Source organism: Marmota monax, unplaced genomic scaffold, assembly GCF_021218885.2.
Source record: "Marmota monax isolate L192 unplaced genomic scaffold, Marmota_monax_Labrador192_F-V1.1 WCK01_AAM20220418_F8-fsc00203, whole genome shotgun sequence".
NCBI lineage: Eukaryota > Metazoa > Chordata > Mammalia > Rodentia > Sciuridae > Marmota > Marmota monax.
In genome coordinates this window covers 303,171-317,400 of record NW_026694787.1, presented here as the reverse complement: position 1 = coordinate 317,400, position 14,230 = coordinate 303,171, and the positions used below count along the sequence as shown (strand labels likewise).

Below are 14,230 nucleotides of genomic sequence, written 5' to 3'. Positions count from 1 at the left end.
CACCCACATTTTGGTTCATGCTTACTTCTTAGACTTAGTTATTTTAGATGACTAGGCCAAATAAATCCCTTACCATAACACAAATGGGAGGGAAATATGTAAAAGTTCATTATGATATAGGATCTCTTTCAAAATCCCCTTTCTCTGGGATCTTTTTTCTCCATCTTCTTTGGCACTGGTCTTTTCATGAAATCCACACCTTTTATTTTTACTGTATCCTAGTCTTTGGTGTTTATCTTGACTTATATTTCACTCATCATGCAAGAAATATCTCTTTTTGAACTTGCTTGCAACATGATCCACAGTATGGTTGCTTGTCATGCAAGCCCATGTGCAAGTTTGATTTTTTAGCCAAATTTGGTCAGTTCCTACATCCTTACAGTTGCTGGTTAGGTACTAGTCGGGAACACTAACAGTGACTCTCATATTTCTTAGTAATTGACATTCTGATGAAATATATTCAGCTAACATTCAGTGGATCTTCCATTCACTTGAACTGTTCATTTTGTGACACTGATACAAACTCTTTTTTTCAAAGTTCATCTTCTGGAATAACTTTAACTTGGTGTAAAATCATGTATCATGACTTCAGACAAATTAACCTTTTTAAGGCTTATCATTAATTTATTCAACATTTATGAAACTATGTCTAATAGATTTAGGGACAGGAAGTGGATGTGATAGTTAAGGTTTTCTCATCTGTAAAATGTGGCTAATAATGAACCTGTTCGGAAGATAAAATGTATGTAACGTGCTTGTCACCTTGCTCAATAAATTCCTACTATTATTACTAGTAGTTTTTTTAGTTAGTGATCTTTTTCCCCCAGTGATGGAGATGGAATCCAGGGCCTTACACATGCTAGGCAAGCCCTCTAACACTGAGCCATATCCCCAGTCCCTGGAAAAGTACTTTTAAGATCGATCCACAACTGTAACCTCTAACAATTCACAATGTAGCCATTATATTTTTAAAGTAAAGCTACTTCATAAATTAGACACTGGAAATGTTTTTCTATAAATACTACACAATTGGAATATATGCAAAATACAATATCTTTTGCACTTGGTTAATCAAGAAAATACTATACAGCACAAACAAGATCTAGATTATTAAAGAAAGGGGCTATACCTGTATCCTGTATGTAGACCTGATTAATCTCCTAAATTATTCTCCAATTCTTCACTTATAAAATATGGATTATTAGAAAGGTAAACAACAAGCCCAAATACAGGCTTCTTAAGTTTTGTTTTGTATCACTAGCATGAAAACATTGATATTAACTACTGCTGTTTCAGCTCTTTGTGTACGTGTGGGAGAAGGGTCATCAACTGTGCCCAGTGAAGAAAGTGACAGTTCTGACATCTCATCAAATTGAGCTAGAGCAAATGGTTACTGCGGGAACTGGCAAAACCTATTGATGTTATTGAAATGATTATAGAAATAAAGAGTTTCATTCTTTTACTCGGTGGAGCTACTTAAGAATTATACTGAGAAAACTCCTACAATGGTGGTAGACAGTTTGCTTCTCTACTCTCTAGGATTATTTGTCTTTTAAAGTGAAGCCTCATTGGGCAAACTGTATTTTACTAAGGGTTGCGGAGTAGTCTGGGTAAGAAAAGAAGGTTTGAAGAATCACGTTGTTTACAATTTGTCATTCATTTTAAATCTTATTGTTACCCTTTGGCTCTTACATAAGAACATTTGAACACAAATGACATCCTCTAAAATAGATACTGGGAGCTCTGTGTTTGAGGAGTTGGCTGAAAACCCGAAACAGAGCCCTTTGAAAAGGTACATGGGGAAATCTGTCTCAGGACCACAGGGACAATCAACTTGCTGGTGACAGCCTCAACACCCACTTCCCAGACTCAGCTTATGACCCAGGGCAGATTCAACACTGGCCCTCCTGCCTCGTCATCTCTGCGTTTCTGGCTGGCGGAGCCCGATTCCCGTCCATGGCAGTTCACGCCTCCATCTCCGCAGGAGTGCGCGGGTCTCCGGAATCACCTCAGGAACCCACTCAGCAGCAGGGAGGGCGAGAGCAAGGAAAGCCCGGGCTCCCGTTGTAACCCCGCGCTCAGTGGAGTCCTCCTCCCCTCGATGACGGGGAGGCAGGTACCTCCTCAGCCGTCACAGTTCAACTGGTGGGCTCCCTGCCACCGCCGCCCCGTCCCCTCAAAGGCCCCTCAGAGCCGCGCTCCTCACGCCCGCACCTGACTGACTGACCCACGGCTCAGACTCGGGCTTGCGCCGCTACCGCCGCCACCGCCGCGCACGCGCTCATTGCGCGCCTCTGTCCCCGGGCGGCCCCCAGGGCGGGAACGCGAGGCTGCAAGCTGCCGGCACCTGCCTGCCTGCCTGCCAGACAGACCCTGGGCTCCGGCCTCGTGCTGACACGCGCACGCGCCTCGCGTGCCTGCCGTCGGCCCTGGAGGCGGGACCGCGCGGCAGTGAGCGGGCGGGGGGCTCGTGGCGCGCGCGCCCCGCACCCGAGGGCTGCGGAGAGATATTTTGGGTGGCAGGAGGCCCCTCGTCATTTCCGCCAGGCAGCTCGTCGTGTCGGGGGCTTCACTCCCGCGCGCGAGGCGAGCGGGCAAGTTGGCTGCGGACGTGCGGCAGCGGTTCCTTCCCTCAACCCCGCGACTCTTGGCAGCGCAAACCATGAACTGAAGCCCCGCCGGGACGGAGACCGGAGCGGAGCGGCGGAAGCGGCAGCTACGGCAGCCGCCTCAGCTGGGACTGAGCAGACCCGGCGCGGAGCCGCCACCCCGGCGCGTTTTCCTCCCAGTTGCCGGCTAAGAGAAATTGCAGCCTCCAGACCCGACACACAAAAGCCGCTTTCTTCGTGCCACTGACACTGGGAGGCTGCGGCGGACCCCACCTGAGGGCGGCTCAGGTTGCTGACTTCGTTTTGTCCCTGAGCTTCGCGCCCCACGCGGAACCAACCCTGTGCCCATGGCTCTGATAATGGAACCTGTGAGCAAATGGTCTCCGAGTCAAGTAGTGGACTGGATGAAAGGTAATGCCTGCTGTGGGGAGGGCGCAGGGTCCCGGCAAGAGGGAGGAAGGGAGGGGCGCCCGCCGCGGGCACAGCCCGCCATCGAAGCTTCCACCAGCTTATCCTGGCATGCTGGGTGGCGGCGGGGGTCCTTAGAGGCTGACTGGGGCTCAAGGTCCCCGGGCTCCTTTTGTTTCCAGCCAGAGGGGCGCGGAGAGAGAGAGGGTGGCGGGCGCCACCTGGTTGGAAGCAGGAAGCCGGGCGGTGGAATCCTGGCGAGGCGAATCTTGCCCACTCCACGCTCCCCTCGGCGTCCCCCGAAGGCCGGGAGGACGTGGCGACCCCGGTCTCCCATCTCAGAGAGAGTCCCCCGTCCCCGTCAAGGACCTGGTTCCATAGTCTCCTCTTTGCGGACCTCTTTGTTCCTGGGAAACCTGATGCCCCCTTGGTGGCTACCCCTGCCAGGTGTGTCTAGCGCCAACTCTCCTGGCAACTTTTAAGCCCGCATAATGGGGTCAGGACGCGGTCGCCCCCATTTAGAGCTGGGAACCCCCTCCCCCATGTTGGGCAGAGAATTCTCGGGAGACACGCTACTTCGGAGTGGGGAAAACATGCCTCCCTTGGGACAGCATAGGCGCTGGTTTTGTGTGGGCTCCCTCCTGCGCATCCCCGCTTGCCCTCTGCTTGCCAAGATTCAGGCCGCTTGAGGCTTTGGATCTGGTGGCTTTTTGCTAAGGGCTCAATGCCAGTTGTAAGACGCCTTCAAGTACACCTCTCATTTCTTCCATATTGAAGCCCTTACCACTGCCTTTTGCCCCTGGCAGTTTCAACAACTACAGTCATAGACATTCATCCTCTTAGTCGCAAACGTGGGCTTTTTCTTAGTCCCTGGGCTATCTTGCCTCACTACCTCCCTCTGTTGTCTGATTTTGGGGGGTTGTAGAAAGCCTCCCCAGTCCTTTCCTAGGACCCACCTCTTCCCCAAGATTTGGGGAATGCTGAGCAGTGGAGGAATGGAATAAAGGAATCTCTTGGCCATGATTGGAAGACACTTGTAATGTTAGAGCTTTGCTTGAGGTTATACCTGAGCACGAACTCAGATCAGTTAGGCTTATCTTTGAAAATGCCCTTTCTGAAGGTGAGGGAGCCCCTTTTCTTTGGGCTTGCTTAGCAGTCATACTTTCTAAGCCCCAGGTACTTCAGCAGGAAAACTGTGATGATTGGAAAGGGTTGAAACTGACAAGGAGAAACTCAATTTATTCCCTTTCCTTTTCTGAACCTTTTCTATCTTTTGCTTATTATTGTAGATTTTTCTTTTTCTATTTTAATTGTATCCCATTCTAGCCCCTTTATTCCTCATTGACTTTTTCTCTTCTAATATGTGGAAAGGGCTTTGTAACCGAAAAGCACAGTGTAAATGTGAGTGAATTGAATTAAACCTAATTCATTATTTATCTACTGCCCCCCTGTGTGCAGTGCATTGTGCTAAGGTGCCATGGGGGTTATAAAGATGACTAAGACAGAGTCCTGCAGTGGCTGGCCCATCTTTTCTGCTGCTTGTTCTCTTTCCATATTTGCTATTGAAATTCCACCTTCCTAGATTCCCACCAATTCATTCCCCTTCCCTCTTTCTCAGATAAAAAACATCTGTCTTCTCTATTTCTCAGTCATCGAAGAAAGAGCTAGAGTATATGTAGGAAGGAAGAATGCTCCATTAAAATCCCTTTTAAAAAGTCTGAAAGGTTTCTTTGAATCTGTGGTTGAAATATTCAAAGACAAGCTATCCTGATTCCATGAGCTTCATAGACTACCTCTCCCAAATTCTCATGATGGTTGTAGTGAGTGCAGTATACTCCATCTTCTTCACCTCCCACCCAATTACATTCTTGCAATTTCCCTTCTCTCCACAGTTTAGGTCCACTGAAGCAAGTGCAGCCTATGATGCACATAATCTGACACACATTGTTAGTTTTCCAGTACACTAATCATTTAAAAATCTCTGCAGCCTAAAAGGTAGTTTCTTTAAAGTTAGGCTAACATTGTTAGCTGTGATATTCAGTGCCCATTATTTTTAACTTGTTTTCATACCTGTTGGTGACGCATTTTAGAGCTACTAGTAAAGCTTATTTAGGTAGCCAGGATAGCAAAAGACTGGAAGAGACTGACTAATGTAATTACCTATTTCAAATCCCAAACTTCTTACTGCTAAAATGTTCACAATATTCATATAAATTTGATTTGAGATGATATAAAAATGAGATTTTAAGAAATAATTGAATGAAATGAACATTTCCTCAACTTGTAACTTATACTACTACCTTAATTTCCCCTCTATATTCTTTTTTCCAAGTAAAATTTAGCAAAAGACATTAAAAAATACTTTTCACCCTTTTCTCAGATGCAGTAATGTTTAAAAGTTAGCTGCTAATTTAGGTCCCAACTTGGAGATGATTAAAACTCATTTAGTGTTGTATAATATGTAGTGCTATAAAGGCAGAATTGAAAAATGCATAAGGCTCTTGCACAATTGCAACATTATGGGAGTTCTTCAGAGCATGCTCCTAATGGGACAGTTTCATCACCCTTAATGTTAAAGCATCTAGTATATCCTTTTATCTGGTCACAATTATAAATAATTATAACTCTGTTTAGTAAGGTACATACTTTGTGTTCTTTCTAGGATATTTTTCTCTTCTCCAAACAGAAAGCAATCATTAAAGGACAGATATGACCAAATATATGTATGTTTGTATATATACATTATATATATGGTTCTAGACAACTAATAGAAGTGGTATGGAAACTCACTCATCAGGGAAGAAAATGAAGGGGAAAACTTGCTGACAGGTGGCATTGATTCAAGATTATGAAAGACCATTTATACATTGCAATTAATGTTGACCTATTTTTAAATGGATTTGAGGGAGATGTAAATATGAAATTTATTTTATTATTAGTAAAGATATGAGCAAAGGCTTGCATTTTTATTCACCCAACTTCACTGTTTATAAAATCAAATACTCACCAAATTTTCTATTGACAATAAAAACTCAATGTGACACATTATCAATGTAATTTCCAGTAAATACACAAAATTCTTATGAGTCAGTAAAATAACTAGTTATATCCCAGATTATTCTGAAAGTACTTCTGGCTATTTAGAGAGATTTTATAAACCTTCAAGTTAATTTCATAAAAGAATTTTTGGAAAGAATCAAATGTCATTTAGCATTTGAAACCAGCCTTAAATTGCAAATTGCATTCAGTCCTCTTATAGTTTTGATAAAATTTTAAAACATAATTTTTTAAAATAATTAAAACTGAGCAAATTATTCTAAAAAGCCACAGATAGGAAAGTAGACCAATAACTTTCTACTTTTTTGCTTATTTCATTACTCTAAAACAAGTTATTTCTCAAATCCTTTTTGTTCACTTGCAGAACCTAGAAATACTTCATAATTTGCATTTGTTTGAGTCACCAGTCCTCTACTTTTTTGCTTACTGAGATATAACAAAAAATCTCAGAACACTTCAGGGCTCCTGTTATTAATTTTATCATTAATTTTCCTTCTGCATATCACACCCAATAATTCAAGTTTTATTCTCACAGAATTTCCAACTTTGAGACTCATTCAAAGTAGTCACATAACTAATGTAGATATTTTCTAGGACCAGCTTCCTGCACAACATTCTTCTAGGGGTCTTTATTCTTGTTCTGGGTCAAATAAAATTATTATGATTTCTGGAGTCAACCAACAGTCCCTGCTTTGCTGGTCTTATTGGCTCTGTGACTTAGCTTTAACCAATTTTGTATTGTTATAATCCCTTAAATTTAAATTTTACGATAGCCTTTTCTCAGCATATTCCATAATCAGTGTGCTACTCCTTCCTGTTTATTATAAACCATTTTCTTCAAGAGACGTTCCCTGACTTCTAATTTCTATCCTGATGACTCAGCCATCTTGAGGATAGAAAATGAAATACATTATTTTAGGTATAAAAACAAAAGTAATATTTTGCATGCATCTGTATAATAGAGGAAAATGTAATCAAGAAATAAGGTCCATTCAGTATAAAAGTTAAATTCTGTAAAGGAGAATGTCTCTGATAAGGAAGGGAAAGAAGTTTTGACAGGTACAATGCTCTTTAGTAATTATTTTGCCCCTCTCACAGGACCCAGAGCATAGGTTGAAATTTATCTCAATTTGATAAAGGAAAAATGTCAAAATTTTTAGTGTCTTGAGGGAGAGACCAGAAGTAAGTTTCTGGCAGGAAATTGAAGCTGTGAAGACTTTAAGAAAATATGTTGAACAATAGATCAAATTGGTTTATCATTTCCTTTTGAAAAATTAGATGTTTTTCAGTTGCAGTTTGACTAGATAGGCACCAACAGTCATCTATTTTGGATTTGACACTTTTTTGGAACAGGAATTCTTGTCATTTTATGTAAACAAGACACCATTTTGATATGTTAGTTTAATTGACAAAAATTTTTACTTAAGGTGTTGTTAACATTTGCTCCTTAGGTTAACACATGATTTAGTCATGATTAGCAAGAAAGAATATATTTTTGTGTATGTATTCTAGTCCTCAAATATTATTTACTTAGTATATCTTCATGAAAGATGTTTTAATGGATTATCTTAAATAAATTATTCTCTGGTTTGGAGAAATTAGCCTCTGTGAGGAATGACAATGACATTTACAAACCTGTGCCAAGACAGAGACATGCACCAACTAGTACACTGGGTAAATTTAAAAAAAAAAAAGTTGCATTATGCTTACAGCACTGGTAGAAAGAGAAGATAATGTTATGAACCATGAAAGGGGCACATGTGGAGGGTGGGGTTTTAGCAACTATTTAAACTATATAATTAAGGTGCTGTTTAAGAGGGATATGTCCTAACTGTGGAGGTACAGCAAAAGACTCTGGCATTGAAATGGAGTGATTAACCAGACGAACTTATCTAGGTTTGTGTGGTTGAAGGGGAGAGGTAGGCACAAGGGGGAAAGTGAGGGAGGAGTGTGAGTAGGTGGCAAAAAAGTACAAGAACAAATCTGCATTTCACAGAGACAATAAAACTCTCATCATGTCCTGAGTTTAAATAAATACCACATTATAAAACTTTGGCTGCCAAAAATAAGCCCACAAAGAATGTGTATTGAATTGGTGCAGCTGTTTCAAATCCATTTCTCAGGAATAATTTGGAAATAATGTTAAAATGAGTTATTTTGAAGATTAATTACATCATTAATGTTATTTAGATGTTTAGTGATCCATATTCTTATGTGAAGAATGGAGATATTAATACTGTTCTTAAAGCAATGATAAATTACCATTTTCATTTATAGCAGAGTAACTTTAGATTAAAGCTTAATTTACTCTTAATTACTTTTAGTTTTTGGTGTGACTTCCTTACAGTACCTCACACATAAGACTTAACTGTGAAACATGAAGTGTTACCTTCTATAAAGAGTAGTAGAAGGATGGAACATCTGTACTAATTTAAAAGGGAGGAGGGAGAGATGGTAAGTTGTAAAAAAATGGAATCTAAAACTTTTTACTTTTTATGATTTTTTTGTCTTGGTTAAGTGTCTTACCAAAAACCAAGTGTGCTCTTCAATGTGACATTATTGGGTTGAATTACATTCAGTGGGTGAATTCACAGTTTTCATGAATATCAATAGGTCTGTACTCCTCAAAATGGTGTATTTCTGTGGTTGTGAAAGCCAAATTATCAGAAGAGTTGATTTTTGCTAAGCATTTTAAACATTATTTTCATATTAAATCAAATGTGGATATTATTATCCCTGATGGATAGAGAAAAATCAGTATGATTTTAAAGATGAGACCAGAGGCATTGACAAGAATTTTAGGCTTGCAGCAGGCTGTTTAAAGCTGCATTCCCTGGACCTCCAGGGTTATGAGTACACTCTGTTCATCAGTTATGTGTACATATGTGGAAAAGTTTGAGAAATGCTAGGTGAGTTTAGAACTGGTAAAAATTAGTGTGCTCCATTTCCCCTAATCTCTTATCATTCTGAAGGGCAAAATACAACCTATTCTGTTTTCTGTCAAGGTCATGATAATTACAGTATATTAATTTTGTTTTATTTGTTTGATCCACAAATTTTCAATCAAGGTGAACTCCTTAAGAATGATTCTTAATTGATTCTATTCTCTCACTTTTCACCTTCATCAGTTTAAAACAATTTGATAGCTTCTGATTGTTTTTATGATGAAGATCGAAGTCCTAACATGGCTGTGACACCATTGAAGGTTTGGTTATTGCCTATGAGGTAAGCTAGATAGATGTCCAGCATTGACTATGCTGGCTGCCTTTCAGTCTTTCTGTTTGTCCACCACTGGGCCTTTGAACTTCATGTATTCCTTCTTCCCTATTTTCTTCATCTAGTTAATCCCTACTCAGCCTTCAGATCTCAAGCTTTTCCTCCTACACATCAGGAAAGCCTTCTCTATTTTCCAGATCACATCAAATCCTCATTTATATGCTCTTCTAGTACCATATGTATCTTCTGTGTCCCATCTGCCAGTTATACTTTTACATTAATTTGTATGATTACTTGATTGATGTCTAACTCCTGCACTAGATGAGGGCAGGGACCTGATTTGTTTTTTGTAACAATGTATAAGGAAGTATCTGGTATAAAATAGGCACTCAGAAAATATTGAGTGAAGAAATAAATTAATTTATTCACAGATTATTGGTCTGTCAGCAAATCTGTTTTCCTAAAAGACAATACACATAATGTCCCTTATAGCGCTCTAATGGATACTTCTGTGCCAACTTGGACGTTGTGTGCCAGAATACAGTGTGAAGTAGGATTTTGTTGCTCTAGCCAATTCAAAGATTTAAATCATGGTTTAGACTCATTTTATAACGAAATGTTGATAATTTTTAATGAACTAATGACACTTTTGTATTTATGCCATAAATATTATAAATATGGTGGAAATATCATTTGTTTATGTCACTTAATAGGGCAGCAGCAGATACTAGTTTAAAAATGGAAATGTACCCCTTATTCTAAGCATTTGTTTGTTTTCTTTCATTCAAATTTTCTAATTTCTTTATTTTGGTATTTTTAAAAATCTATATATTTTAGAACACATGGTAGAATGATAGTGATAAAATGCATTGTCTTCATATAAATGTTTATTTTTCTGTTATGAGAATAAACTATCCCTTAATTGTTAATTATGGACATAAAGTGGAAAAATAGCCCCTTAGTTTAATGAAAACTATTATCTTCTTTATTATATTTAGTGCTGGATTTGCATTTTTATTAATAGGATTAAAATTAAGGTATTTAAAATTCACCTTCAATCAATATTTTTGTGTGTAATTTTGCATCATTTCCTGACTTAAAAATAATTTAAAGTTTAAAATTATGTATAAATTTATTTTGACTTAACTTTTTGAAGAGTACTTCTTAAGATCATATGTAGAGAGTTATTTGTAAAGCATAACTTGCTGAAACAGTTGACCCATGTGCAATTTTTGTGAATTACATGCTAGTAGACATCACTGGTAAACAAATTATCAAGATTTTTCTAATACAGCTTGACTTCTCTTCACTGTATAATTGTTAAAATACAAAACAAAGTAAGTGAAAAATTTAAGACCTTAACATAGTTATGTTGCTTTTTTTAAACTCTTAAAACACCTTCAGGCATTTTAGTGTTCTAGCTAGTGATAACTATGAATTGCAAATAGTACCCAGTTTGACTCACAACTATTCAAGATAATAGAATTTTTAAAATTTTAAAGACATATTTAATTTCTTATTCAGTTTTAATTATAATTAATTCTAATACAAGTTTTCATACATTGTACTTGCAATTTCAGGAAAGAAAGGGTTTGTCAGTATTTGCATAAGTTCATTAAAGTTGAAATTTGACTAACATACAATAATTTGGTTTTTTATGTTCATCTATTGGGTATTTTGGCACAACATAAAATTGCTTTCAAAACCAAGATTTATTAAATAAACCAAAACAAGCACTAACATTAATATATGACAAAAGCATAGTTACATAACTAATATCAAGTGTAGCACACAAGGCTATGTTATATATTAATGTTCTTAGTCTTGTTGGGTAGATTGGCTAGTCTTTGGATAAAATATGCATTTAGTTAGTTGCTCTTTTTTATGTTGCCCATATTATCCTTGTTGTTGTTTGCTTGAATTTTTAAATTTTGTTTCAGATACATCTATTATTTTAAAAACAGGCTTGCAACATGTTTTTTTTCAAATAATTCCTGAAACAAATCAGTACAGGTCTGGTGTAGATCTGGATTTTCTCATTTTTACAAAATGGGAGTGACAGTATTACCTGTAGAAACACCAATTTAAATAGTATTTCTAAGTTTTTCTGTGATTATATGCTTAAAACAATGCCTGGTATGTAAGTGCATGATAAACATCAGATTTTTAAAATTAATGAATAAGTTGTTTTGGCAATATTTAGAGGCAGAAATCACAAATGCTTACTACATGCCACATACTGTCATAGGTGCTTTCCCTACATTATCTTTAATGCTTATCCTAGCCCTGAAATATTGGAATTATCTATACTTTACAAATGAAGAGACTTCTGCTTAGAGAGATTTTTGCTTAGAAATGTTGAATGAATTGTCCTATATATATTCAAATATTTATTGAATGGGTGTTTGTTTTTATTAGACCATTTGGTTGATTTATAATTGATTCAAAAGTACATAATATTTCCACCTTGCCTTTCTACCAGAGGTAGATGTGACATGAAAGGAATTCTGGAAATACTTTTTAAAGAAAGGTAGATGTCTTCTCCATCAGGCCTAATTTCTCTAGTGTCTGCTAAGGTGAAGGTTGCTGGGTCCATTTGACATATAACAGAATGTGTGTATGGTGAGCTGTTTCTACTCGGAATAGGGCTCTAGCTAATAAAAAAGATACTACACACAAGTGTAGTCTTGGTGACAGCTTTTTTATTTTATAGTGAACCTGAGGAATTTGATGTCTCCTTTCCACCCAAATTGAGAATGGACCTACATTTAAAAACCTAGCTCAGTTCATTACTTCTATCAACTCAGTGCTAAGGAGATATTTTGTACTCCAAGGATTACTAATAAAAGTACATGGTTCCTTATAAAAGATGTTCATAAGTGATTCACATTTTATTAGAAATGACTTATTTCTTTCAGATTAACTGATCATTGGTTAGCATTGCATTCCATCAGTGCTTTTACAGACATTTTTCAGTGCATTTCGATATCTTGGAAACCCTTATGTATCTACCAAATGTTAATTGGTCTCCTAAAATTGCTTTGTTTGAAAATCATTATTGTAGACCAGATTGTGATATGATATGATAGCTTAGTAATTCACAAAAGTAACCTGAAGTGCTAGTGAAAGTTGAATCATAATTAATCAAAAACTTGTGAAATAAATACAAAATATGGAGTGATCAAGTTGAGTTAGGGATGTTTTATCAGTTGAGTATTTGTAAAATGATAATGAAAAGTTCAGTTCTGTTTACATTATATTTTGAAGTGTTGCATATAGTTTTATATATGCATCTAAATATATATCTGAGTACATATACAGGAACCTAAAGTAGGATTTGTTTAGAGTGACAATATGAAGATGATGCTTTCTATTTCTCTTTGTTTTCTTTTAGTAGAATTGAGGTAAGCTTGCTTTAGACTAGAAATTTTAAAGAACTGAAAACAACTTAAAGTATTATTATGCAGAAAATAGTTTGAAGTCTATCATTTTTTATAAAAGATGTTTCAGTACCCAAGACAATAGACAGTTTTTAAAAATAACAACTATGAAATATGGTAATTACCATATTTTGAAGTTGTATTAGCCTTGTCCATTTGATTATTTAAAACACTTTTTTTCTCCTAAAGTGTTCATTTTTTTCTAGAATTTCATCACTTTCCTTGAAATAATTGTTGATATGCTATGTTAAAAAGCATTCTGGTAATAGAAAAATGAAGTAATACCATAAATTTCCATCTCCATTAATTTTAAGATATTTCTGATTTTATGTTTAAAGACATTAGTTTCTTATGTTTGAAGTTTTTTTTTTTAATGAGTCTGCTTTTGCCAGCTAATTCTTATATTTATATTGAAAACTGACACACAGAAAATAAATACAGCAGAATAATAGCTAGAGAAGTATACCAGTATTTAATCACACCAAATTAATTCCTTAATATCATCAGTATTTAGTTCAAATTTCTGGTTTCATAAATGTCATAAGTTCTAATACAGTTTTTTAAAATCATAATCCAAATAGATACACACATTGTGATGTATTTTATTCTTTTTTATACATTAATCTTTTAGAACCCAACAACCCTTTTATGTCTCCTGAAATAAAATTCATAGACAATATAACATATATATTCACATTAAAAATTCAATGTAGTGTACCCTTGATAGGATGTGATGAGGATGGCACTCTGTTGGTCTCTTCCCCTAAACCCATAACACCATTCTAACCATGAGAAAAACATTAACCACACCCCAATTTAAGGACATTTTAAAGAATATGTGACCAATCAGTACTCCTCAAAAATGTTAAGATCGTGGAAATGTTAAGATCATGGAAGCAAGGAAATTGTGTGAAACAGATTAGAGGAGGCCTAGGAGACATGATGATTAATGGTTATTAGGGTATCCTTGCTAGTATCATGGCAAAGAAAAAGCACACTAGGAAAAAAAGTAATGAAATTCTAGAAAAGTGTGGAGTTTAATAGCAGTGTACCAATATTGGCTTCTTAGTTTTGACAAATATACCAAAGGAATATAAGATGTTAATAATAGAATATGGGTGAGGGGTATACAGGAACTCTTAATACTATTTTTGCAGCTTCTATATATCTTAAATTATCCTAAAATAAAAATTATGTTTAAATATAAAATTAGGGTTTATCATATTCTTAAATTTGGTAATATTAGAAGATTAGCATTGTCTCATGAAATAATTTTGACTTGCCTCTCTGGAATTACTAATAATAAACACTGTCAAATGAAAAAAAAAGTCACTTGGAATATGAGCAATTCTTCATTGTGTGAGATTGTTTCAGATATTGATTTAACAGTCCTGAAATGCAGTATTGGCCCCGGCCTGGTGTCAAGAATCCTCTACCTTAATTGTCTCTTGTATAAACTGCTGTATGCTTTTCCACACATGAAAAATATATTTTTTTAAT

The 14,230-nt window shown here is 37.0% G+C and overlaps 1 protein-coding gene across 5 annotated transcripts in view; it reads left to right on the top strand.

Moving 5' to 3' along the window:
• Positions 1 to 2,517: 2,517 nt before the first annotated feature.
• The window catches only part of Cnksr2 (connector enhancer of kinase suppressor of Ras 2), a 278,373-nt gene continuing 266,660 nt past the window's right edge, over positions 2,518 to 14,230 (top strand). For 3 of the 5 annotated variants that reach the window (XM_046425867.2, XM_046425865.2, XM_046425864.2), the window contains exon 1: positions 2,518 to 3,020. In XM_046425867.2, coding sequence (XP_046281823.1) covers positions 2,957 to 3,020 — 64 coding nt within the window. In that variant the 5' untranslated portion in view covers positions 2,518 to 2,956. The remainder of the gene's footprint in view (positions 3,021 to 14,230) is intronic. The other 2 variants (XM_046425866.2, XM_058573060.1) reach the window with 1 other exon arrangement.